This window comes from Lactuca serriola, chromosome 1 (genome assembly GCF_051521515.1).
Source record: "Lactuca serriola cultivar US96UC23 chromosome 1, Lser_US96UC23_V15, whole genome shotgun sequence".
Classification (NCBI taxonomy): Eukaryota; Viridiplantae; Streptophyta; class Magnoliopsida; order Asterales; family Asteraceae; genus Lactuca; species Lactuca serriola.
In genome coordinates, this window is record NC_136408.1 from 95,253,545 (window position 1) to 95,280,047 (window position 26,503).

At 33.5% G+C, this 26,503-nt stretch overlaps 3 protein-coding genes, 1 non-coding gene and 1 pseudogene across 5 annotated transcripts; 3 read left to right on the forward strand and 2 right to left on the reverse strand.

The window, feature by feature from the left end:
* The first annotated feature begins 3,349 nt into the window (after positions 1 to 3,349).
* Positions 3,350 to 5,537, forward strand: ATSEC20 (Sec20 family protein). The gene is made up of 7 exons (XM_079033410.1): positions 3,350 to 3,800; positions 3,890 to 3,959; positions 4,147 to 4,202; positions 4,335 to 4,410; positions 4,672 to 4,708; positions 4,991 to 5,105; positions 5,192 to 5,537. Exons 1-7 carry the CDS (start codon positions 3,481 to 3,483, stop codon positions 5,439 to 5,441), a joined length of 924 nt encoding a protein of 307 aa, XP_078889536.1. The 5' UTR covers positions 3,350 to 3,480; the 3' UTR covers positions 5,442 to 5,537.
* A 2,351-nt stretch (positions 5,538 to 7,888) lies between these two features.
* GATB (GLU-ADT subunit B) lies at positions 7,889 to 11,349 on the reverse strand. Its single transcript, XM_079033405.1, has 10 exons — positions 11,191 to 11,349; positions 10,196 to 10,876; positions 9,917 to 10,126; positions 9,590 to 9,730; positions 9,297 to 9,500; positions 8,908 to 9,105; positions 8,739 to 8,807; positions 8,371 to 8,487; positions 8,189 to 8,273; positions 7,889 to 8,097 (listed from the first exon to the last, which is right to left on the reverse strand). Exons 2-9 carry the CDS (start codon positions 10,826 to 10,828, stop codon positions 8,190 to 8,192), a joined length of 1,656 nt encoding a protein of 551 aa, XP_078889531.1. The 5' UTR covers positions 10,829 to 10,876; positions 11,191 to 11,349; the 3' UTR covers positions 7,889 to 8,097; position 8,189.
* Positions 11,350 to 11,433: 84 nt separating this feature from the next.
* On the forward strand, positions 11,434 to 11,515 carry TRNAS-AGA (transfer RNA serine (anticodon AGA)). Its single transcript has one exon. It is a non-coding gene; the product is annotated as a tRNA-Ser (tRNA).
* Positions 11,516 to 11,905: 390 nt separating this feature from the next.
* LOC145070144 (uncharacterized) lies at positions 11,906 to 13,233 on the forward strand. Its single transcript, XM_079017088.1, has 4 exons — positions 11,906 to 12,083; positions 12,341 to 12,411; positions 12,709 to 12,844; positions 12,962 to 13,233. The coding sequence occupies exons 1-4, from the start codon at positions 11,924 to 11,926 to the stop codon at positions 13,045 to 13,047; spliced, it is 453 nt and encodes a 150-aa protein (XP_078873214.1). The 5' UTR covers positions 11,906 to 11,923; the 3' UTR covers positions 13,048 to 13,233.
* Positions 13,234 to 16,168: 2,935 nt separating this feature from the next.
* Positions 16,169 to 20,378, reverse strand: LOC145095562 (histone-lysine N-methyltransferase family member SUVH9 pseudogene; annotated as a pseudogene). The gene is made up of 2 exons (XR_013703710.1): positions 18,091 to 20,378; positions 16,169 to 16,586 (listed from the first exon to the last, which is right to left on the reverse strand). The product of XR_013703710.1 is annotated as a histone-lysine N-methyltransferase family member SUVH9 pseudogene (transcript).
* Between the last annotated feature and the right edge of the window lie 6,125 nt (positions 20,379 to 26,503).

Here is a 26,503-nt window from a genome sequence, read left to right on the forward strand (position 1 = left end):
TAGATTAAACATGATGTGTGGTTTTAAAATCTAAATAGATTTCCAATGATTTCCTCTTTAGATTGAAGTGAGATCAAACTTCAGGTTACATGTTGTCTTCTTAAAAACAAAAAAAGCAAAAAAAATCAAAAAAAGAAGACAATTCTTATTGATGTTGTCAAGGGGGGGGGGGATGTTTAGTTCTACTATGTTGTCACTTGATCATTAATTGAATAAGAGACACTCTTGAAAGAAGAACATTATGCATCTGAGGGGGAGCAAAACTCTGATGTTTTTCATCTGAGGGGGAGCAAAATCTAAAGGGGAATAGACATCAACATTCTACTTTAGATGTATTTATTCAATCATTATTTCATTCTTTATTAGTTTGGTTTTGACATCATCAAATAAGGAGAGATTGTTAGGTCACTCAATGGTATATATTTAATGATGCAAAATATATACACTATAGTTACAGTTAGTTAGTTAATATGAAGATATGCTGATGGAAGTTTATATGTCGAAGAGTGAAGAACATCCCCTAATGACTAAAAGACCCAAAAGACACTATCAACACTAAAGGCATGAAGAGACCATCTACTGAAGACTAATTAGTGTGTCCATACGATGATGGTTATACATTGATGACACACTGATCAGGTGATACACTGAACACTCATAAGCTGATGGTACTATGTGATGAAGCTGAAGCTGACGTTGAAGTTGAAGTTGAAGCTGATCAACGTGTTGCCCTGACACTGATGTTGATGTCCTGATCAACATGACTCCCTGAAGTTGATGCTCTGATCAACATCTGATGTGCTGGTGCAGATATCCGAATTTGGATAAAATCTGATTTGTTCCATTCCTTATGTACATGTTAAGTTTATATTTAGATTAGATACAATCCCTTGATTTATGGGATTCACAAGAATAGATTAGTATATATTCATGTATTAGGATAAAACCCTAATTGCATCTTGGTGATCGTCTTTGTGACCTTGTTCTCTTGGTAAAAACTTTCTTTCTTAGTGAAATATATATTTGTGATATTTTTGTGTTTTTCTTAGATTTATTATTCATATACTTGTGTTATTATTTTGCATTTCCATTAGTTTCATACACAAGTGCTAGGGGCTGGGACCATCACAATTCCTTAGGAAACCCTAGGAACCCTAATTTTGACATATAATATTATTATTTCAAATTTGGGTAGTTATCTAGTTTCCTTATCATCAAGAGGCTTGGAGAATACCTTAAAAGGGCATCCTAAAATTTTCCATGATGGAAGGTTTTGGAACCCTTCCCTTGTTCAACTCTTAAACAATTACAACTTAGCCCTTGCACTCTCAATTACTTATAATTAATCCGAAAACTAATTCTAATTAATTACCGATTAATCTTAATTAATTATTACTATTTCAAATTAATATATTAATCACATAATATATTAACAAATCATTTATTACAATTTATTAATCATATAATAAATTAATAAATCATCATCTTTCTATAAATGTCATTCTATCTAGGTTCTAGTTATGAGGGCAACATAAAAAGAAGTTTGTTTTTAATTACAAGTATATACCAATTTAGTTATGAGCTTAGACACATTAATCCAAGACTCTCCCCCTTTCACCATGCATAATTATTATGTTCAAATTCCTAAGTGTGGCAGTCGGTTGTCTTCTAGAGTCTTCGAAGCACCATAACTTTCTTTCCTTCAATTTTAAAAATACTTATGACTTATTCACCTAAAATATCGGGATATATAAAGTACAACCAATTATGTATGTATATACAAAAAACTCTTATATTATTTTTATGTTCAGAAAAACTCTTATATTAATAGTTATCATTGGAAAAAGACCAAAATACAGTTTTTTAAGAGAAATTGACAACTATAAATCTGATGTTGCTTACATTTTTGTTTTTTAGTACGACATTGATGTTAATTATGATACAAAACAATTAGTTAAGGAGGGAAAAATCAGTCCTAGAGCTCCACATAGAAAACACAATCGAAATAAATGTATGTTTTGGTATGTTTTCGCATACAATCAATAAAATATAAAGAATATATGTCAGATCATATTTTTAGCCGGTCATTTTTCTTTAAAATTTGCAATTTAGTTTTATTTGAAACGTTAATTATAGTATAATAGTTTTTCTGAACATAAAAATAATATAAGAGTTTTCTTCTACGATAATTAGTTATGTTTTTCTATATATATATATATATATATATATATATATATATATATATATATATATATATATATATATATCACTAAAATAACTATAAAATAGCTAAGGGGTGTTTGATTTCATTCTAATTGGGTCCGATTGGAGCTTTTACCTGACTCGGACCGAGTCATTCCGTTTGATACCAAGGTTTATACTCTTACTTGGTCAGTTGATGAGTAGTGAATGATCTGACTGTCTTGGAAAAAAATAACGCTGATTCGGTCCTTCGCATCATTTCACGTATTTGCCCTTCAACGAGACTTTAACTCTAGCGCTTCCCAAGAGCGATTTCATCCTAGTTCATCCCAAGAACAACTTCATTAAGGCCGTCGTCTATAATTTTTGGGTTTGAATGTTGTATCTATAGAAATGACAATTTATTTATTAAAACATAAAGTAAAGGTGAGGAAAATCGAAACTTAGGAATTGTGATTTCTAATTTGGGAATTCTTGATTGGTTGACTCTATCACAATTAGAACTTCACTCTTGAAAGATTCAAGTGTCAATAATCGTATCATTGAAGCAAATGAAGAAGAAGATAGAAAGTAAATATTGTTAGAAGATGTTGCTAATGAAAGGAAGAAAAAGAGCTCTTAAATGTCAAAATCGAGTTTTAAAAACTATTTGCTTCCTTCGAGGAGGTGTGCCATTTTTTAAAGAGAAAGAAAAGAGAGACTATACTTTTAAAAAGAAAGAAAAGAGAGATTGTACTTTTAATGAAAAATATGATTATAAATATAATTAATTTTTTTTATTAAAAATGAAATGATATTCATTGCTATCGTATAAAATGTCATTTTGGTGTTAAAGCCTATGAATATTTGATGAAAACAAATTTTGCTACATAAAGGTAATATGGTTATTATGTATCATTCAACATAGTCGGCCAAAGATAATCAAACACATGGTTTCAGTAAGATGTGTACTTTGTAAAAAGTTTTAACTCAGTCGGCACTAACTCAATTGGTAACTATCAAACGATCCTAAGTTAATTATAATTCAAATATTTTTTCTAAAGACTTTTTTTTAAACTAATAAACAGTTTTATATTATTATGATCGAGTTAAACAAAACCAAAATATGCCCAATTTGATCAAATAATAAAGCTCGGCTTTTAAGAATGATCCGGCTGAAAACCTGTTTACATACCACGGGTTCAACCTTGAGTTATCCTGTAGCCTGGAGGGTTAACCGAATGATTTCATGTTCTTCAAAGAACCAACCTTCATAAATCACGCGATTCCTGGGAAATCATGGAGGTAAAAGCATCATCTCCCACAGATATTGTTATCGAGGAATTCAACAAGACAAAGAAAGACTGGGACGATGGGTATGTTCAAACCCTAGACCACATTCACGCCATCGAAAACTACGGGAAATCAAGATCCACCGCCACCGGTGACGTTGCCAAGAAAGATTCTTTGCCCAGATTGAACGGCCTTGCTCAAGACGGACTCTCTTTGCTGACTACGGCACAATTCAATCTTGATCTTTTGGTCCCTCAACTCCCTACAGATGATCATATTCAAAATGCCCGAATGTTGCTTCTCTCATGGAGCAAACAAATTCAAAGGTACGAACACCCAATTCTTAATCCATATCAAAGTCTAGATAATTTTCAATCCAAATCGAAATACCCAATTCTTGTTTTTTCTTATTTAGTCTGCGATCAAGTTTGAGACATGCTAATCTGCAAGCAAAATCTAACATGAGGAAAGCTGCGAAAGAGGAGGTACATTACAATTCCATTCCATCCATATATCTCTCCTTTTCTTCAATAAATGGTAATTAAGTAATCGCATCATTTGGGGTAACTAAATGCATAAAAGCCCAAAGCTATACATACACTAGCTCAATAACCTGTAGATCAACTTAAAGGCTTATAAATGTGATCTTATATTTATCATATTTGGTATCAGAGGGAGCTTCTCTTGGGTGGTGGAGAAGAGTCAACAGTTAGAAGGCGTAATTTACAGTATGTATTACCATAAATTTCATCAATGTTTATAATACTCCAATTTCTTTCTCTATATTCCTTATGTTAATATTGTTAAAATCAGTATACATATACTTAAGATACACTAAAAATAGTATATTTTACAATCAGGACAAAAGCTGGAATGACATCAGCAGCAGAAAGCATTACAGAAAGCCTTCGAAGGACTCGACAGCTTATGGTTCAGGTTTATTTCTCTTAAACCCTAATTTCTTTCCCCATTTGTTACTCATGATATGACATAACAAATTGACTGTGTTTGTATTGGGCCCACATTACTGGCAATGAGATAAAAATTGTAACTTTTTGTCTCTGTCCCACCCAAGAATGTGGGATAGATAGAGACTTACTATGGATGTCTTATCTAAACAAAAGACATGAATCCCCTTCTCATCCATCAACTATGATACATGATATCTCTTTTTCTTACTTGTTAATGTATTTACAGGAGGTTGAGAGAAGTGGAAACACACTCATGGCTTTTGGTTCGTCCTTTCCTTTCATCTTAATCTTTCCATTTCCTACTATCGAAAATTGTTTTGTTAGAATATAAGGGTAAAATGGTCATTTAGTATCAATCATTCAAAAGGTTTCTTCAAGTCTATAAAAGAAACAAACCTTATGTATACATCACTTTATCCACACAACAAACATCATTACCCATTTAGCCATTTTACCCCAAGGTTCAAAAAAAGAAACAACCCCTTATTTTAAAATTATAATGGTGTTGATAATTTTAAATAAAAATATATTTTTGTTTAGTACAGAGGAATCAACAGGAGTGTTAAAGAAAGCAGAAAGTGAATACAAAGGTCATCGATCACTACTAACAAGAACACGTAACTTGCTTTCAACAATGAAACGCCAAGATGTTATTGATAGGTTAAACAAAATCAATCTTATATCATTTCCTTTTCAAGATTCATCTTTAAAAATAATGTTTTTAAGGTTGAATATTATGTTTGCAGGGTTATAGGTATTGTGGGATTAGTGATTTTCTTGTTAGTTGTTCTTTATGTTGTTTCAAAGAGAGTTGGAATACTAAAGTTGAAAAACATAGCTCTTGCTTCGATAAAAGCTGCTATGGCTAATAAAGCGGAAATTGTTGAGAGGGCAGATGTAGGTGGTGCTATGAACCACATGGGTCGGGTCAATGAACATGTGGGCCCGAATGTTGACTTTAACTTGGAACAACCGATGATGCATGATGAACTTTGAATATTTAAGTTGCATATATTTTTGTTACTCTTTTGTTTATGATATGAGATGTTGGCTTTTTGGGGTCAAACACACTAATTTCTTTTAGTTTGGTTATGTATAGATTGTTATGTTTTTTTTTTTTTTTTTTTTTTTTTTTTTTTTTTTTTTTTTTTTGTTATAATTTTTTGATTTTGAAATTGATATGTTGATTATCGACTCTATGAAGTTATTCTTGGCAAGTTTCTTTAACTGTTTTTACAACTACAAATGGAAAAGCTTGTTGGCTTCAAAATAGTAATGAATATTTATATATTTTATAATCAATAATAGCAACACACTTGCATTGTTTTACCAATAAGAACAATATATAAAGATAACATCCTTAGGCTAAGAGGTGTGGTGTGGGAGCCAGAACCGCACCCAGCTACCCTACATTGAGGGTGCGGTTTGGCTGGTGCGGGATAGGAGTGAGGGGAGGCTACCTTGCCCTCTTTCTCCGTGTGATTGGCTGATTTTTTTTTCTTTCTCTTGAATGCAACGGCTACTTGGCAAAAAAGAAACAAAAAACATTTTTCTTTTTTATTTCAATATAAACGCCTACAAACAATAAATATTTAAAAATTAAATTTTTTAACACATTTAACACTCTATAAATACTAAACAAATCTAACATAATTTTCACACTTATTTCTACATATTCTCTAAAAAACTCACTCAACGACAATGTCGTGATCGTCATCTTCATCCTCTGATCCAATGGTGCAAGAAGATACATTATTTGTTGGTTCTGTCATGACAAAATTAGTGACGTATTTCCAAAGCCGACAAGGTCCGTTCATGTTCACAACCTCAAACAAGAAGACCTCCACTGAAGAGAGATTGTGATGCCAGACACAATTGTCTTATAGAAGACTATTTTGCAGATAACGTCGGGTACGCTGAAAAGTTTCAACGACGGTTCCGGATGAGTAAAGAGTTACTTTTATGTATTGCTGGCGATTTGGAAGGCCGATTTCCATATTTCCAATTGAAGTGGGATGCGAGAGACAGAAAAATGTTTTTCTCTAATTCAAAAATGCACAACTGCATTTCGTTAGTTAGCATACGGCATAGGAGCAGATAAATGGGACGAGTATTTGAGGATATCTGAGCGTACCACACGGGAAACTATGTACAAGTTTGCGAAAGCTATTACTTTGGTTTACGGGGAACGATATTTGCACAAACCGACGATCAATGATGTCCACCAATTATGTACGGTGGATGAAAATAGGCATGGGTTTCCGGGAATGCTAGGTAGCATCGATTGTATGCACCGGTCGTGGGCATTGAGCCCCAACATATGGCGGGGTCAATACATGAAAGGTGATCATAGAGAGCCAACAATTGTTCTAGAAGTAATCACATCACATGATCTTTGGATATAACATGCATTCTTTAGTCAAGCTGGTGCAAACGACATCAATGTTCTCGATTAGTCGCTGGTATTCAACGACATCTACCTTGGAAAGTCGCACGATCATATAAGCAGGACAAGTACTGCAAGTCGGACATGATCATATGAAGTGAAAAAGTTGCAACACGTAATGTACGTGTGCATCATATTACATAATATGATTCTAGAAGATGAAGAAAGAGCGATATGCTGATATGACGCAAACGAAGTTTTGTCAAACGCCGAAGAAGTAGTTGTTGGTACGCACGCAAGAGTATATGGCACATAGAAGAGAAGTACATGATCACGACATTCATCACTCCCTTCGTACGGATTTGGTGGAACACATTTACTGGGCCACATACAACCTAATGCAGAGTATTAACACGGTGATTTGTTTGATGAATAAGAAGAAGATTTGGATATGTTCATCGACGACCCAGGTGAGGATCCGGATGACAAGGACGACAATTCGGAGTGACATAGTTTATTAATAATGGTTTATTATTTTTATTATGTAACTGTTAATTATGTTTTTTCTAGGTTTTATTCTGTAATTTTTATTTTTAAGTAATAAAATATTTCTATTTTAATTGATTTTTGTGTTTATTAATAATTTTTAATTAATTTTATTTATTTATTGAATTTTAAACTTTAAAATTATATTATTTTTATTTTAGAAAAAAGTAAAAAAAAAAAAAAGTAATGAAAAGAAACCATTTCCTGTCTTTTGGTGAGTAGAAAGCTGACTTGACACTGAAAAAGTGAGTGGTAGAGTGTGAGTATCATAAACCGCACCCAAAGGGGTGGTGTTCCCGGGTGCGGTTTCAGCTCCTTTCACCCTCCCAACACAGTATATCCCTCCGGCCTAATAGTAACAATATGTAATTTGAAACTTACAAAATTACAAACATTAGGTTACATGATATTGTTGTTATCAATAAAGATATGTAAGTTGCTATTATTTGTAAAGAAACAGAATTTCATTTTCATAGCTCTAACTTTGCATTTCAACCACAACACAAGAGGATAAACAACTAGCTTCTTTAGCATTAGCTGCAATAAATGGTAAGAAACAGTATTCAAGATGAATGTCGAATACAATTGCAACATATAATCTAAAACAATACATCTCCAATTTCTTGTGGTTTGTAAAAATACAAAAAAGCCCTTTGCCTTGTTTTCATAGGTAACAACTCTTGAGTGGGGTTTCATCCGAAAAAGAAATGGCTACACAATCTGCATGTTTACAACAAAAATCAAGTTGATAAGATAAAATTATTCAAAAAATATAAGAGAAGATTAACAAAAAAAAGATCCTTATAGATACCTTATCCGTTTTTGGCGTTTAATTTTTCAAGAAGAATCTTGTTCACAAGCCCTGGATTTGCTTTGCCCTTTGATTCTTTCATCACCTGATAATTTGGTTTAAAATGCTTAAATTATAACATTTATAAAAAAAACCCTAACATGAATTTATGAGAAGCTCAGTTTAGAGATAAAAAGACCAACCTGCCCTGCAAAAAAGCCTTGCAACTTGGTTTTACCCCCACGATATTGTTCCAATTGCTTTGGGTTATTAGTAATTACTTTATCAACTATTTTCTCAATCTCAACAGGGTCAACTATCTGTAATAATAATAAAAAAAAAAGTAACTTTTTTAATAAATAAGGGCACATTGTAAAAAGTTTTAGAACTTATGGGGAAAGACTCCTTTTTTCAAACTTTATCTTTTAACTTGTTCTTTTTAAGTCAAAAAGAAACACCCATATATAGCTTGTTGTATACATAAAAACTGTTTCTTTTTTCGACTATATGAATGTGAGTAAATGACCATTTTACCCTCTTGTTTAAAAACAATATAGAACAAAGAGCTTGCCTGTACAAGATCTTTCTCTTTGATAAGTCCCTTAACAGTTCCACCCTTTTCCATAAGTTCAAGGAGTATCTGCACAAATTTACACACAAATCTTGACCAATATCAATAAAGTTTTAATTTTTATGAACATTTATAAGATATTAAGCAATAATCGAATAAAAAGACGCACCTCTTTCCCTATCTTTCCACTAATAGTTGCACTTTTTATAGAAGCTATCAACTCACTTAATTCTTGAGGGCTAAGTTTTATTTCATTTATAGACAACTTTTCATTCTTCATGTATGCAGCAATATCTCCCATGATCCAATTAGCTGCTAATTTTACATCGGGTACTTTAGCAATTGTGGCATCAAAAAAATCCGCAACCTGAAATACCCAAATACATAATTCAGACAGTAGACAGTTGACAGTTGACAGTTGATAGAAAATGACCGACTGATGTCAATGAGACAAAGATTGCAAATCTAGTCCCACCTAAAAAGGCGAGACATGGACTTGGTCTTAATATCTTGTCTATGTAAAAAGACGTTAATGCCCTTCTTATCCTTATGACATACATTAACATCATTGGCAAGAAAAAGGACATCTTGCATGCTTAAACCCATTTCCTCATATCTTCTTCTTTTCAATTCTGGAAGCTCAGGTAAGGAATCACGGATTCCATTGACATATTCTTCTGTGAATATAACTTCCGGAAGGTCAGGTTCGGGAAAATATCGATAATCTGCAAGTCCTTCCTTTTTCCTCATTGTAACTGTTTTCTAACAATAAGAGCAAAGAAAAAAGATAAGCATTCTAAAATGACCAAAATGCCCCTAGTGAGCAAGAAAACATGTTACAAAGACAATACCTGAGCTCCTTCTTCCCATAGACGTGTTTCTTGTACAATTTCCTCAGCTTGCCCTTGGTTATATAATGCTGCTTGTCTTGCAATCTCAAAATCAATAGCTCTACTCATTGCTGAAAATGAATTCAGATTCTTTATCTCCACCTATCATTCAAAAACCATGATGAGGGCATTTACGTCTTTTGCACATACAAGATTCTTTATTTGAGTTTTTGTTTTGTTTTTGTAAAAAGCTGCAACGGGGCCCACGATCTTTTCTAGATGATCTTCATTTTACCTTGATATTTAACATAATGAAGAAGAAAAAGGGAAGTATTTTATAATTTATACCTTGGTGCCAAATTCTAATTGGCCAATTGGACGAATGGAAACATTGACATCACAACGAAGTGATCCTTCTTGCATATTTCCATTACTAACCCCCAAATATCTCACTACCCTTTGTAATTCTGCAGCATATTCTGCAGCCTCAATTCCAGTTCTCATATCAGGTTCAGAAACTATTTCTAGTAAAGGTACCCCTGCTCTGTTCAAATCAACCTGTTTCCAACAAACAAATGTTTAATACTAAAAAAATTACCAAACTATCCCTGGTTTTTAAATAATCACCTGAGAATAACTCCCGGATCCCGTGTGAAGAAGCTTCCCTGCATCCTCCTCCATATGAACCCTAGTAATCCCAAATCTTCTATGCCCTCCACCAAATTCAAGTGGAAGATCCAAATCAATGAACCCATTTGTAGCAATTGGAATATCAAATTGTGAAATTTGATACCCTTTAGGAAGATCAGGATAAAAGTATTGTTTCCTATCAAACTTTGAATTCAAAGACAACTTGCAATTGAGTGCAACACCAAGCATCACTGCATACTCTATCACTTTGGAATTCAAAACGGGTAAAGCACCGGGTAAACCCATACAAACGGGGCAAATACATGAATTTGGTTGTGACCCGTAACTGTAAGCACAGCTACAAAAGGCTTTTGTCATTGTTGCCAGCTGTACGTGTGTTTCTATACCGATGATTGCTTCATAATCTTTAAGAACTTTTTCAACAGCTTTTGCTCGAGGTGTTTCTGTGAAGTTGGAGTGAGTTTGTTGTTTTGTTTTTGTTGTGGTAGTGGTTGTTTCGGTTTGTGTGTTTTGCATTGAGCAGAAGAAAACGTGTTTTCTTGTTATGAAGGTGGAGGGACGTGGTAATAATGGGCGAGATTGAATGCCTTTTAATAGTGTAAGAGCCATTAAACTGTTCTTTAAGTAATTCAATTGGTTTGAAACAAGACAACGTATCTGCAGAGTATCAAATTAAGACATAATCAATCACACTGAAGAACAATTAGTGTAAAACTACACAAAATCCACAAAACTTGAGGTGGAATTATACCATTTGAGTCGTGTTTTCGAAGATGCGATAGCGAATTAGCAATAACTTGAATTAGATGCTAAATTTGAAGCTTACGCAAAAGGGGATTTATGTTGAAATTAAAACCCTTATTGCATTTGGAAATCTTGCTCGTAATAGCATGAACATTCAAGATTTTTTTGATGAATTTGTTTGGGAAGATTCAAGATGATATGTAAAGCATCAAAGGTGTTTACTTTACCTGATTAGAACTCAAACGAACTCTGTCGATGCAATGAACATCCCGACAATGATTGTATTAGAGCTATCTTTCACATCCCCGAATACCAAAATCCTCCAAAGAGATTCAACCGTCAGTTTACGAGTGAGGTTTTGATAAGTTTTGTGGAACGGCTGTGACTAGTGACAACGTAGGAAAGAATCGAAAGATGATAATGTCAAATGTTGATTACATATTGTATGAGTGTTCAAAAGACACATCAAAGTGGTCGTGCCGGAGTGGTTATCGGGCATGACTAGAAATCATGTGGGCTTTGCCCGCGCAGGTTCGAATCCTGCCGACCACGATTTTTTTTTTTTAACTCAAAAAGTTGCGAGGGGAAGAAGTGCGAACTCAAAAGGTTGCGAGGGGTTTTTTTTTTACTCAAAGTGCGAGGGGAAGAAGTGCGAACTCAAAAAGTTGCGAGGGGTTTTTTTTTACTCAAAGTGCGAACTCAAAAGGTTGCGAGGGGTTTTTTTTTTACTCAAAGTGCGAGGGGAAGAAGTGCGAACTCAAAAAGTTGCGAGGGGTTTTTTTTTACTCAAAGTGCGAGGGGAAGAAGTGCGTACTCAAAAAGTTGCGAGGGGTTCTTTTTTTTTTACTCAAAGTGCGAGGGGAAGAAGTGCGAACTCAAAAAGTTGCGAGGGGTTTTTATAAACATATTGCTTCAAGTTTCAATAATTCAACTCCCGATTCATCTTTTTGATAACATGAAATGAGGATGACGGAGAGGTTGCAGCAATGGGGTGGAAGAGCGATGTCGAGATTCTCCTTTAGAAATGCCACCATCGTCGTCTGTTTCTTAAATTTGATCACCGCTCTGTTTTTGATTCACTGCTTTCTATCTTCTCCCACCTCTAATGGATCCGATTCAGGTGCATTTCACTTACTTCACCTCTCTTTAATTTAGGGTTCCATTTATACTTAGATTACATTGTATTAGTAATAAATTAATCCTTTTTTTTTGTTCCCATTACTTCATTCCTATTGATTGCTCAAAACCCCCTATTTTGTTGGCATAATTGTCACTTTCTACGTTTTAGATTTTGGGGTTTAGGTCATATGATGTTACTAATTCTTTGTTGAGAACGTATCTTCAAAGCATCTGATAAAATTGCCTTTTGAAATTTAGTTCTGCTTAAGTATGTGAAGGAATCTGAAGAACTACGTCGTGCCATGGAACCTGTAGAACTTATAAAAAGAGTAAGTTTTGAGTTTCTATGTGAATAAGTTTCAGTTGAATTAGATTATAGAGATAATTGCAGGAAATAATCAAATCTTCTCATAATCATAGCATCAAACTTGACGTTTTCTACTGCTTTCATTGTTGCTAAAAAATTGATAGTTCGTTGTAATTTCCTGCAAATATCCCTACGATTATCCTCAAATCATGACTCCATCTAATGGGTGTGTTGATATTAGATGATCTTGAATAAAAACGAAAGATTGAGATTTATTTTCCTTAATGTGAATTTATTTTGATTGGAAAATGGAAAATAGGTTAGAGAAATTGAGAGAGAAGGTCATGAAGAAGTTGAAACTGTTCAAGAAAAAGATGCGAAACAATCTGCTGCACTTGATTTGATATCTAGGCTGAACAATCATCGCTCCTATTCAGATGCTGATAACCAAAAAGGTAATTACTTTGCTTTCTTGATTTCACAAAATAAATTTAGTAAAATTTTAAGTTATGTTTTCAAGAAAGATATACACTTTGATTTATGAACTTCTGTTCCCTTTATATCTTTTTCAGCTCTAGAGGAATGGCGTAAACGAAAGATGGAAAGAGCAAGACAACGTGGCCTTGGTAAAAATGGAACTACCAATTCTCAAGAATGAACTCTTTGTTCCAAAAGAGTTTTTAAGCTCTTCATGGAAACATATAACTTTTTTTAGTATAGTTTTTTGCATAGCGAGCTTTGCTTGAAGTTGATTATACGAATTTGTGTAATGGTTTTGTAACATGTGTGAGTTTTTTGTATGATTGAATATATGTTTATAAAGAGGTAATAGTTGTTTATGCAATGGTGTGTCACCTTTTTTTCAACCTATACAACAAACTTGTTTTTAAGACAAATGATGTGAAACTTTCGGATTGCAACATGGAGTTGGTAGAACCATTTTCTAGTACCATGATCATTGAATGAATTTTGGTTGATAATAATACTAGTCTTGATGTCAATTCTAGTGGCATCCACTGATAGACATGAACAAAAAGACTGGTCTTAGATCAAGACCGAACTGGTCTAAAACGAGACTGGACCGAAAAAGTAACGGCCTGAGACCGTTTGGGACTAGTAAAAAAACAGACCGTTCCAAGGCCTGTCCCAATAAGTCTGGTCCGAAGCCATACTAAAAAAAAGGAAACCAAAGTTTATAAATATATTATTTTGTGTTAATTATACAATTTTAAATCACACATTATCTAACTTTTTTCTTTTTTCTCGTTTATTAAATTTTAGTGAATCATTTTAAATAAATGTTAATAATATATATGTTAACGGGAAAATTTGAAATCGCAAAAGATGCACGAAACGACTTTGAGAACGAGACCAGATCTGAGAAAAGACCGGTTCGACTAAAAGTCAGACCAGACTGTTTTGAGACCGATTCCAAAAAGACCAGACTTTCAAAACTAACCCGAGACCGGTCTGGTATTGCAAATATACATCTCTATCCAGTGATGTTTTAGACCTCATATTTGTTGGGGCTTCCACAATATTTGGGTTGATTAATTTGTTTGTATCCTAACATTTAAGGGGTGTCACAGCTTGTAAACCTGAGGATGAATATTCTACAAATGTTTTTTTTAACAGCAGAATCACATTAAAACGAAACTAGCGAGATGTTAGAATAATTACAACATACAAAGAAATGAAATAGAAGAATTACACCGGTCTAACCAATTTAAAAAACTAAACCCCCCTCTATATTTCAACCAACTGAAAGAAATTAATTGAATATCATCGGCTGTCTTCGTTGGGCTGCTCCTGAAACTTTTGAAAACCAAAGCATTTCCTTTTCTTATTCAGGTAAATATTCCTCTCTTGTTTTTGGGCAAAATGATGTGACCACATGATAACATGGATATTGCACAAACCCTTGTCGAGAAATATACCCTCTTGCTTTTTGCAGAATGCATGTGGCAATATAGAAATTAAAACTGATCTCAATCAAAAACAACTCTTAGATTCTAGACTATTCCATCCCTATAAGGCTTGAAGGAGTGGACTGCAGTTCCAAGCCGCACCCTTGCCACCTGGACCGCAAACACCGCCCCTGGGTGCAGTTTCCTGCGGTTTTGGCCGTAGTGCGGCTAGAAATGGCCGCACCCTCTTTCTTCTCTCTCTTTATTTATGTGTCTTTCTCTCTCTTTTCTTTTCTCTCACCTCTCTCTTCCTCTACCATGGTTTTCCACTCCCTGGGTGTGGTAAAGAACCACACTTTGTGTGGTAAAAATAATGTGGCTCCTATGTATCAAAGGAGGGAGTGCGGTTCCTGTGGCATCACTCCCTTCAGCCTAAATACCTTTCATCCGTGTTTATAGAGTGAAACTTCACTTTTTGGATAAAACTAATAAAAAAATTGTTCAATTTAAACAATTTGGATGAAACTATATGGTTACATGGTCATGATATTTGGATTTTGAATTCTTTATGCAAAAACCGAATTAATATCTTAAATTTCATATTGATTTTGGTTATTAAAATAAAAGAAAGTAAACCAAATAAACCAAATAACAATATCTTATTTATTTATTATGTGTGAGACTCATATATTATATGGTTTTTTTCAACATAAGCATTACATGCTTTCAAGAAAATGTGATAATAACTTTATAAACTTATATATAACTTACAAAAATGATTTTGGAAAGGATATCAATATCTGAACGAAAATTATATTTGAAAAGAAATGAACGAAAATTATATTTGAAAAACATTATTTGAATTTGATACATTCCATTACAATTTACATAAGCATTAAAGACAATTTACATGAGCATTAAAGGAGGTAGTCAATTTTGTTTAAAATTTAGTAAACTTTTATTTTTTTAGTGTAAGAGAAAAGCAAAAAAATAAATCAGAAATTGCCAAACGGAATTAAACTGAAAATATCATATGATATATTGTATAAGATGGGGACAAGAAATTGCCAAATGGAATTAAACTGAAAATATCATATGATATATTGTATAAGATGGGGACAAATGACAAAATTATTTTCATTTATCTTTAATCATTTTTTAATTTAGTAAAGTTGCTTTTAGGAATTATATTGGAAAGATGGTCTAAATAAAAAGCCTTAAGCCTCTAATATATTTACCAAAAAGAAAAGGATAAAAAAACTTATTTCCAACTTGACATTAGCGTTGCCCACAACTTTTGCTTCGTAAAACTCAATCCTTTTTATAGGGATGTCAATTTATGATACCACACGACAAAAATACACGAAACGAAAAAATCAAGACGAAATCAAAATTCGAATTCGTGTTCGTGTCGTTTGTGTCAAAATTAAAAAATACGATATCGTATCGTGTTCATAAATCGACACGATTAAGCATGCGGTTGTCGTGTTTGTCGTGTTATATATCTTTAAGTATGAACGAAATATACTAATAGTTATGTAATATTATCTTTGTTGTGTCGTGTTGTCGTATTTTAATTGGTTCGTTTTCGTGTTAATGAAAAAAAACACGACATCGTGGCGTGCCGTATTCGTGTTATACAAAAATTTGTCGTGTCGTGTCAGGCAAAAACACGACACGACTGTCCGATTTGACAACCCTACTTTTTTTATATGTATGATATCAACTTATAATGTTCTTTCTCAACATTTTTTATAGTCCACAACTAAACCATTTGCTTTTATCTTTATTAGTAAAGTTGAGTAAGTTGACTTTGTGGAATTTACCAAGTTTATTACATGCATACTACCAACTTATATCAAAAACCCAAAGGACCATTTAAGCGTTCATTGATTCCATCTCTATACAGAATCTACAGAATTTTTTATATTAATTTGTACAAAAACAAAAGCCAAAACAACATCAAAAAGGGTATAAGATGTAGTTTTTTAAGTCATCTACACTTGATATGTATATATATAAACTTCATAGGTACACAAAATTTGTTTCTTTAATGGCAACTTCAACTTTCAAGTTTGAAGATGCATGCATCATTTCCCATCTTGATGACCCTTGTGTGTTATGCATTTCAAAAACCAAAAGCCAAAAGAGAAAGGAGCTATAGTTTTAATATAGGCAACCTAATTTGGAAATAGATACCTTTCCTTATATAGTGGAAGAAGATGAGATGTGATATATTTGGAAACCGAGATGCAAAATTTTAGCCAACTTATCATCTTCTTTATACCATCTACAAAACACAAGATTCAAATGGATTAAGCAAACAATTGATTAAATTAAAAGAAATTGTGAATATTTAAATTAGAAGTTGTTTCTTGTTTTGCTTAATGGGTGAAACACTTAATCTGGACGCCTATACATGTATGACTTATTGGGTTAGTCAAAAAAACCTGACTTAATGTATTAAGACACTAAGAATGCGTTTGGTTGCGGAAAATTTTCTAGTTTTTCGTGAAAATTTTGAAAAAGCGTATGGTTGATTCGGTTTTCAAAAAAATTTCCAAGAAAATGAAAATTTTTTGTTTTCCAAATTGTATGTAAATTAGAAAAATGAGTTTTACAGTTTTCCAAAATTTTCTAAATTTCTAAGATGGAACATGAAAACTCCACCGGTTCCAACCAAACCCATTTTCTAAAATTTTCATTGAAAACTGAAAATGAAAATTCAATTATATTTTCTGAAAACATTTTCTTGGAAAATAAAAACAGTTTTTCACAACCAAACATACCATAAAAGTGCCTTTGGTTGAGGAAAATTCTCTAGTTTTCTAGAAAAAATTTCTAAGAAAAGTGAAATTTTTGGAAGCGAGTCTGGTTTTATATTTTTTCTAAAAATTTTCCAAGAAAAGAGAATTTTCCATTTTTCAAAATTACAAGTAACTTGGAAAAATGATAATTATTGTTTTCAAAAAGCTTTTTTAAAATATAAACACACACACCCATCCCCACCCAGACCCATCTACCCCACTCCACCCCACCCTTACCCACTTACACCTAACCTACACCCACACCCACCCCTAACCACCTCACCTCACCCCCCAATGATACCCACTCCCACCAACCACCCCCTATTTAAAAATAACAAAAATTAGAAAATGAAAGTTGATAGAAAATACACAGTCAAACACGTTTTCTAACTTTCTAAAATCTGAAAATGAAAACCCAAAAGTTTTAACCAAACACATTTTCTAAATTTTCTACTGAAAACCAAAATTGAAAATTCCATTCCTTTTTTTGAAAACTTTTTCAAGAAATCTGTAAACTGTTTTCCACATCCTAACTTTTCACCTATTCAACTATTTTCCCTTCTTCTTTGCTTCTCCCAACTCCTCTCACATTAAAACCGATAAATATTGTTAGTATTGTGAACTCCGTTTTTTGGAAAGCAAGGGTAAAATGGTCATTTAGGGCCTGTTTTTTTCTCATCAAGTCTTGCATGAGTAAAATGGCTGACATGTGATGATGTCTCTCTAAGTTAATATAAGGTCGTTTTCTTTCCTTTCTGATAAACCAACCGAAACCAAATGACCACTTTACCCTTCCATTTACTAATTTTAACGAGATGTGAGTTGGGAGGAAAAAAGAAGGGCAAATAGGTAAAAGGGTAAAGTATCTTGATCATAAAGCAAGGTTTTTTTTGGCTTAGCTCATTCTATCAAAGGTAAAAAAGAAACAATCCATTAAAAAACCCATAAATATTTAACTTAGTTACAAAGATAAGAAATAATCATTACCTCATAAACGATGAAAGCCACTGGATCTGATCTGAGATATACACAAAAAAGCAAAAGAACAACTTGAGACATATTTCTTAGTTACAAATGGGCAATTTTTCTGTCCATTCACCAGCTGCACCATAATCAAGGCTAAGCTCCCTCAATGGAGGAATATCTTCCATAGCAAACAACATAAGATGAGGAAACCCTAAATTTGCATGATCAAACAACACCAATTGCACAAAAACATTCGGACACGAACTATGGCTCATGTAACAAGCAACATTTCTCATTCTAGAAACATCAATTGCAAATTCCAATTGTGGTGCAGATGGGCATGAAGGACGCACATAATCTTGAAAAACTTGTGACAAATCTCCCCATTCTGCCCATCTGTCACCGAAACGGAAAGGATAGACTAAACTATCCTCTCCGTTCATTGTGAATACCTGGGCTTGTTCTCTGGTGAGAACAACCCCAGTGTATTCACAGATAAAAGATCCAGCTTGGATCAAATCCAATGACCTAACTCCCCAACCCGTTTCCATTGACCTAAACACTTCAAATCTATTCTTTACACCTTTTTGGGTTACTCGATTCCAACAAGTAGGTGGGCATGAACAGAAGGGCCCACATTCGAATATTATTGGTTTTCCTCTTAACAAAATCCCATTTAAATCATAAGCAAATTCACCTCCGTTCTTTTTAGCACAAACACAACCAGGTTTACATCCAGATACACAACCACACCCTTCGCCTTTCCCTGAAATCTGATAAATGAAAGGAGGGAAAACAGTTCTTACCAGATATTCGTAGTTCATTGGCTCAGAGTTATCATCAATGTCATTGAATAGGAAAACTGGGGTGTTTTCTTTTTTTGATGAAATGTCCAAACTGTAATACCCTAAAGGTCGAGCTTCCTTTGGATTGGTTTTGATGGTTTCTGCAAACTTGAGTAATGAACTCCCCATTTCGGGTTGATCTTCCATTCTAACAAGTTTGAATTTGTATACTCCAAAACCAGATTTACCCATTTCAAACCAGGATTCAGTGATTTTATAGAGCCCATCGTAAACATAAACTTTATCGCTTGCTCCACCTTTGTATTTCAAACCACGAACAACTCTTACCTCAATTCCGTAATGCATACTTCTTTCCATAGCAAGGTTTCCACCGATTAATCTTTGATGAACAACTTGCTTTGAGTGCTTATCTTGTCCACCGTGACCTGTGTACACGATAACATCGCCACTGTCTTCATCATCTTCGTACCCACCGGAGACAATCACACTGGTGGCGATTGGTTCCCCATTTGAGCTGTGGCTTGAGCTTAAGTAATCAATTCCGGCTTGAATTTGACCATGGATGCCCAAAACGCATAACTCTGTTCTAAAATTGAATACATCACCAACGTAAATCCCTGGAATTGCACCGACGATACGTTTCTCCCGATTCAACCAGAGATCGTTGGTTTTCATCAGTGCAGCAGCTTTCAGATCGCCCCGGACACGGACGACGCGTCCTTCGACATTAGAACGACGCTTCTCGTCTTCCAACATAATGAAAAAATACAGAGAATCAAACAGCATCCTTGTTTTCCTCACAACCTCTCGAAAGTACCTCTCGTCCGCGATTTCAAGGTTCGTTACCCTGACTAACTCAGCCGACCGCTGAGACTTCCGGCGAGATGGAAAATCAACGATTGAAAGCTCGTCTTCTTCAGGAACCAGCACAAGCGCTAGTGCATCAGGATCCATAGGAGCATCGTCATTTTCCTCAACGTTAATCACCGATTCGGTCTGAGACATCCCCCAACTGCCATTGAATTCAGACTGAATACTGTTCACACCGGATCGGGGTACTGAAAATGTAACATCAGAGTCTGTTACTGGAGCACCCAGACCAAAACTAGAGATAGGGTTTTGAGATTTATCGGGTTCAGGTGGAACTTCCGGTGTTTCGAGTTTAGGCTCAGTTTTGGGGGTGATGAAGGTTGCAGCAGTAGAAGTTCTACCGCCACTCCCGCCAGCGCTGCCGCTGGTGGTGGTGATGGTGGGGGTCGTAGAATGATCGGGGTAATCAATCCCGGAGCCCATGTGTTGTTGATCTAATCAAAACAGAGCTGGTAGAAATGAAATTAACAATATAGATTATGATCATATGATGGAAGATCTACAGAGAGGTGTGATGTGTTCATGGCGAATCTGTCAGATCAGCGAGAACTTAGCAGGCATGATGCATATATATCACAGTGTTATAAAACGTGACGAGTGTTGTAACGTGTGTATTAAGGGGAGTGTTTGGTAGCATAAATACTAAATAGATATTATGACATGAGGAATTAACGATATATAGGACCCAACAAATGCTAATATGTAACATCTTTTCGGTAAAATATGATAGGAACATAAAAATATGGAATGATAATATAAATACTAAATAGAGATATAAAAAAGAGAGTTCTAAAAATTAGTTTAGTGGTTTGAAGTTTTCTGTTTTAGAAAATATTGAAATATTTAGTAGGTATATGATGATAATTATCACATGTGATATGAATAACTTTTAAATAAACTTGAAAACGAACTTAGACTAACTACCGGTCACAATAAATTTGAGAGTGACCGAAAATTATTGATTTTCGACAAGTTAGAATAGATTTTGAGAGTCAAGGAGACAATTAAGTTTTTTGAGTGAATTAGTCTAAGATTTTAACATGTTTACATAGAGCAGATTATATTAGATATGTGATTGTGATAAAGTGTTAGATGAGTGTTATAGAGATTATAGTATATATGTGAAACATTGTTAGATGATTGGTAATAAAAATATGATAAAATGTTGGATAAGTGTTATCTAAGATAATAAAAACTGAGATAAGTAGAGTGAGATAATAAAGATATGATAAAGTATTAGATGAGATAATAAAAAACCGAGTTAGATAGAGTGTTAATCATATAATAAAAGAGTGAATTATATATAATACTAGATGAGTGTTAGGTGAGATAATAAAAAGCCTAGTTAGATAGAGTGTTAGGCAAGATGATAAAAGACCGAATTAGATAAAATATTGGGTGAGTGTTACCGGATGTTATATCTATCCTAATAAATAAGAATGATTTTGTCACATGTCATTCTCTCATTCAGTTGGTCACATGTCATTTTGTCATAATTTTGAAAAATATTTATTTTCCACTTGTCATTTACTTCATTTTTTATTTCCAATATATCATTAATTTAGTTTCCATAAATTAAACCTATCATAATGACTATTAATTTCAAAATTTAAATTTAAAATTTCAATTTCAATTTCAAATAAATTTATAGTTTACACTTTTGTGTTTAACATTTTGTTATAATTTACCCGTTTAGTACATGGATCTAATAACTAAACACATAATTATAATTTATTTATTTTTTGCATTTTTTTCTTCCATTTTCAGTTATTTCATAATTTTAATTCAGATAAATTTCTCATTTAATCTTTTCTATTTAACATTTTGTTTTAATCAACCCGTATAATATACGAGTTCACAACTAGTGAAATAATAAAAGTCTAAGTTAGATAAAGTGTTAGGATTGTTAGATGAAATAATAAAAGACCGAATTAGATAGAATTTATATCTATCTACTTATCTATCTATATTTATATATTTATTTTTATCATTATCATTATCTTTATCTTTTTTTATCTATATCTATATTTATAAAAATCTTATAAAAATGTTATTCAAATCAATATGGTTCAAAATAAATAATTTATTTTGAACCATGATTTTTTTTTTCTATTTGACCTGTATTGTTTTACACACATATATCTAACGTTTCATGTTTCCCCTATATAATATGACTAATTGGTTTATCTTATTTTCAATCTTAGGCTACCCCCATCGATAATATATGACGGGCTGCTCAGCATTTTTCCATTTAAAAAAAAACATTGTGATATTATTAGCGACCTAAGTCACCCCACGGATCTAAGCTCACAAGGAATTACTAAAATTTCTCTTGCCACTTGTTTAATATTGAACTAGGAGAAGCCCATGCTCCGCATGGGGTGAACGGGTTTTAGATGTTAATTGTATTACATTCAAAATATGTAAAAAGGTCAGAAGCAACAACATAAACAAAAGATTAAAAGCTTGATCAGGCATACATTTAACGATAATAAGATAATAAAGTAAGGATTTTACAAAGTGGAAAGTTAAAAGTGCGTAAGAAAAAAGGATACATATCCCAAAAAAAGATAAATATGAAAAAAGAAAATTAGTGTCATTAATAAAAGGTTGAAATGGTTGTGGCCCAAGTAAAAAAAAAAAAAAAAACTACAGTGACAATTTAGAAGAAAACTGGAAAAATATGACACAAATCGAAAAAGTAAAAAAGTTTCCTGTTCATCGGTAGCCACGGGATTTAATATATATATATATATATATATATATATATATATATATATATATATATATATATATATATATATATATATATATATATATATATATATATAATGGCTCGTTATATATTTTTTGAATAAGAATTATTATCACTAAAATTCCAAACATATATCGGTAAAAAAGATATTTTAAAAATATTAAAATTTATGATTTTTTTTCTTTATAAATAGAGTATAATATTGAGAGTTAATATCTCATCTTAACTCTTCATTTCTAAACCCTTTGATTTAGTTGATATCATGGTTTCAAATTTCGTTTTAAATATTGACAATTCTTAATATTATCAAAACTTTCAAGGTTATGAAAGCTCTCAATTTTTCTCAAATCTCAATCAATTCTCAAATATTGAAACCTCACAAAATGTTGGAAGAAATGCAAGAGGCGATAAATGGATGCTAATGGAGATGTCACTTTAATGTCAACATATTGTATCGTTAATAAAGATAAGTCTCGTGGAAAAAACCAAAAGAAAACATCAATATGGGCACAAGTGAAGGAGTTATATGATGCAAATCTGACGGAAAACTTAGGAAAACTTGGTAACAAAAACATAGCTTAAATGAAAGGTCGTTATCAATGACTTAATGAAAGTGCCTGCAAATGGGTTGATATTTACCGAAAAGCATATAGAAAAAGAATAAGTGGAAGAGTATGAAAGATGTTAAGAATGAAGCTCAAAAATTGTATGAGACAAGTGGAAACAAGTTTAATGACACAATTGTTTTTAAAGAGGTTATATGTGTAATCATTGAAAATGGGATTTATAGCTAGATCATGACACAACACGACCACGTATATAATATAAAGTGAGTGATGACGAAAGTGGTTGTAGCACAAAACGATCAAGGAGTACGGAAAAAGGGGACTATTTTTTCCAATCCAACACAAAAGTGTCAAATAGTGGTGGTTCAACAATTAAACGTCCAACAGATAGAGATGCAACTAAAAGAAAAGAAAAAGGTAAGTCCTCTAAGGAAATTGTTGAAGAACTCCGTGCAATGAGGCTTAGTAGAGATAGTGAGGTAGAAATCATGGAAAAAAGACTTGACTTGGATCAACAAGAGGTGCAAAAAAAGAAAGAAAGGGAGAAAAAAAAAACAAATGAAAGGGAGCTAATGAAGATGCAACTTATGCATTTGAACACACTCCTACAAAAAGAGCCCCTGTGGCCCTGACGAAGAAAACACGGAACACTTTCTAATGTCGAAGTTTTATGGAAACTAATTACATTTTAGTGTATGTTTTATTTTCATTATGCTTTTAATGTATTTGTAAGATATCTCATTATGTATTTGTATCTCATGCTTTTAATGTATTTGTAATATATTTTTAGTGTGCTTTTATTGAATGCAGAGTTTGTTGGATTAAGGTGTCTAAGCTCAAAACTAAATTGATGTAAACTTGAAAATAGAAGTAAAATCCTTTTGGGCTGCCCTCATAACCAGGAATAACTAGAAATGATATTAGAAAAAAGAGAGAAATGTTTTGTTAATATATTATGTGATTAATATATTAACTGGGTGTCACACCCCCAAACCAGAACGGCGGAAACATTCGGGGGCGGAGGACGTCATGTCAAATATCATAACAATTGAATAGTAAAGAAAGTACACACCACCATAATATAAATATATTTGAAAAGTTTACATGATTGTATATGTTACATGTTTGCAAAAGAAATCAAATACAATATGGTGATCCAAAATATGTTACTAACGCCAGCGCGTTAGTCTTCAAAAGTAGTTGCTACCTGGTCTAGCGGTTTCCTGAGAATACAAGTTATTTCAAAGAAAAAGTGTCAACATTTAAGTTGGTGAGTTCATAAGTGGTGTTTTGAGAAAATGTATGCCATTCGAAAGTGCTTGTATGTTTTCCAGAAAATCCCTTATTTTCTATTAGATGTATGAAATGAGTTTGAAAGATTGTTGTATGTACTATATGTATTTGAACCAGGAAAATCTCTTATTTTCCTAAAAGTGAAATGCAGTCTCAAATGACCAAGACTGTAAGCTATAAGAAACTACAACATGCTCGAAAGAATGATGTTGTAAATCGTTATTGTACAAAATGAATGTATTTGAACCAGGAAAATCCCTTATTTTCCTAAAAGTGAGTTGCAGTCTTATTGTTAAGTAAAACTAGTTGTGGAAGTGTTTTAACCTGAGTTTTGATCATGCCGATAATACCCTAGAATATAGTTATTACCCCTCGAGCATGATTGAGTTAAGTATTACTACGTGCATGAGTCATTGTTTCCGCGTGTTGTGAGTTCCTCATAACCATACTAGATGCAGTACCTAATGTTGACATTTGTCACCCCAAATGACGGACTGTAGCTAACAGTCAGGGTGCGGAGTTGTCAACCCCGTATAGATCTATACACACTTGTCACGCTCTCCCTCTAGGAGACTCTGGTTATAGGTGGGGACTTTCGTTTGGTACAAACAAAGCCATATGCCATCACATGATTGCTAACAACAAGTTCACGAGTAATATGATGAAAATCGTTCGTATGAAATGATTTCGTTTTCTACCGTGTTACAAAAACGTGATGAGTTGAGTTTTCTTGTAAAAGCATCATGTTATAGTTGAAATGGTTACTCTTGATATGATGTAGTATGCAAACGTATAAATAAAACCTATTTCTATTTATAAAACATATTGTATCCCAAGAGGGTAAAGTTGTGTTGTGAGGTGTTTTGCATGATAATGACTTCATAAGATAGTTAAAACAACAGTATGAAAATTATATCAAAAGGTCGATGTTTCACACGATTATAGTTGTGTGTTTACTTGTATTCCCCCCCCTAAAAGTGTTTAAAAAGCATTTAAAGTGTGGTTGTAGGGGTATGAACTCACTTGATTGAAGTGGTTGCTTTGAAGTAGTCGAGAGGAGAATCGAGCAGAACTTCGACAGGAAGAGTTGAAAACACGGGAAAATATCGGGATTCTCGGGAATCTCGAGAACACAAAACCTTCCTTCGGGACTTGAAGGTGAAAACCGGGGCTTTGGGAGGGTCTCGGGGGCTTAAACGCAGAGTTTCGGCGCGAGAAAGAAAAGAACTGAACAATGGAACTCGGAGCCCTTGAAATCTACTTATAGGGGCATTTTTGGGGTGTGCCACGTCGTGGCAAGTGATGGCCACGTCGTGGGGAGTCAAACCTATCCTCTGCCATTGATTGGACACCCTCAGTCACTTGCCGGGTCGCGGCAAGCTTGTGCCACGTCGTGGGGCCTGACAGCCTCGGATTTTGGACCCCGAACTTGTAAAATCCATAACTTTCGCATACGAGCTCCGTTTTCGACGTTCTTTATATGGACGCGTAGCTAAAAATATGATCTACAACTCTCGTTTAGACTTCATTGGCAAATTTTGATTTATTTTTAATTATTTATTTTTAACGGGCCGGGACACGAAAAGTCCGTTAAAATTCCATAACTTCTTCATCCGATGTCCGTTATCGTCAGACTTTTCGCTGTTGCGCTACTAATGTTGAGACCTTCGATTCCCATTTAGGTTGTTTTGGTTGAAAGTATCTCGAGCTCTATTTCGAGTTTTTAGCTGTCTACTGCTATACCCGAACCTTGGAAAAATCATAACTTCCTCATACGAAGTCAGATTTGGACGTTCTTTTTATGTACGCTCACGGTTTGATGTTATCTATAACTTTTATTTAGATACTTAAGGCTAAAAACTATTGTATTGAAACTTCGTGTTTTTCGTTTAATCGGTGTTGCCGGTTTTGTCGGAAATCTTAGAATGGTTATAACTTCCTCGTTATAACTCGGATTTTTGTGTTCTTTATATGTATGAAAACCATGTTACAATATTTACCACTTAGTATAATCAATTACGGTTTTATAAAAGTTTAAATTTTGACCTGAATTTTGCTGTTGTTACACTGGGAATAGTTAATTGAATGTTAATTTCTTATGTGATTAATAAATTAACATAAGATCAATACTTAAATAATTAATT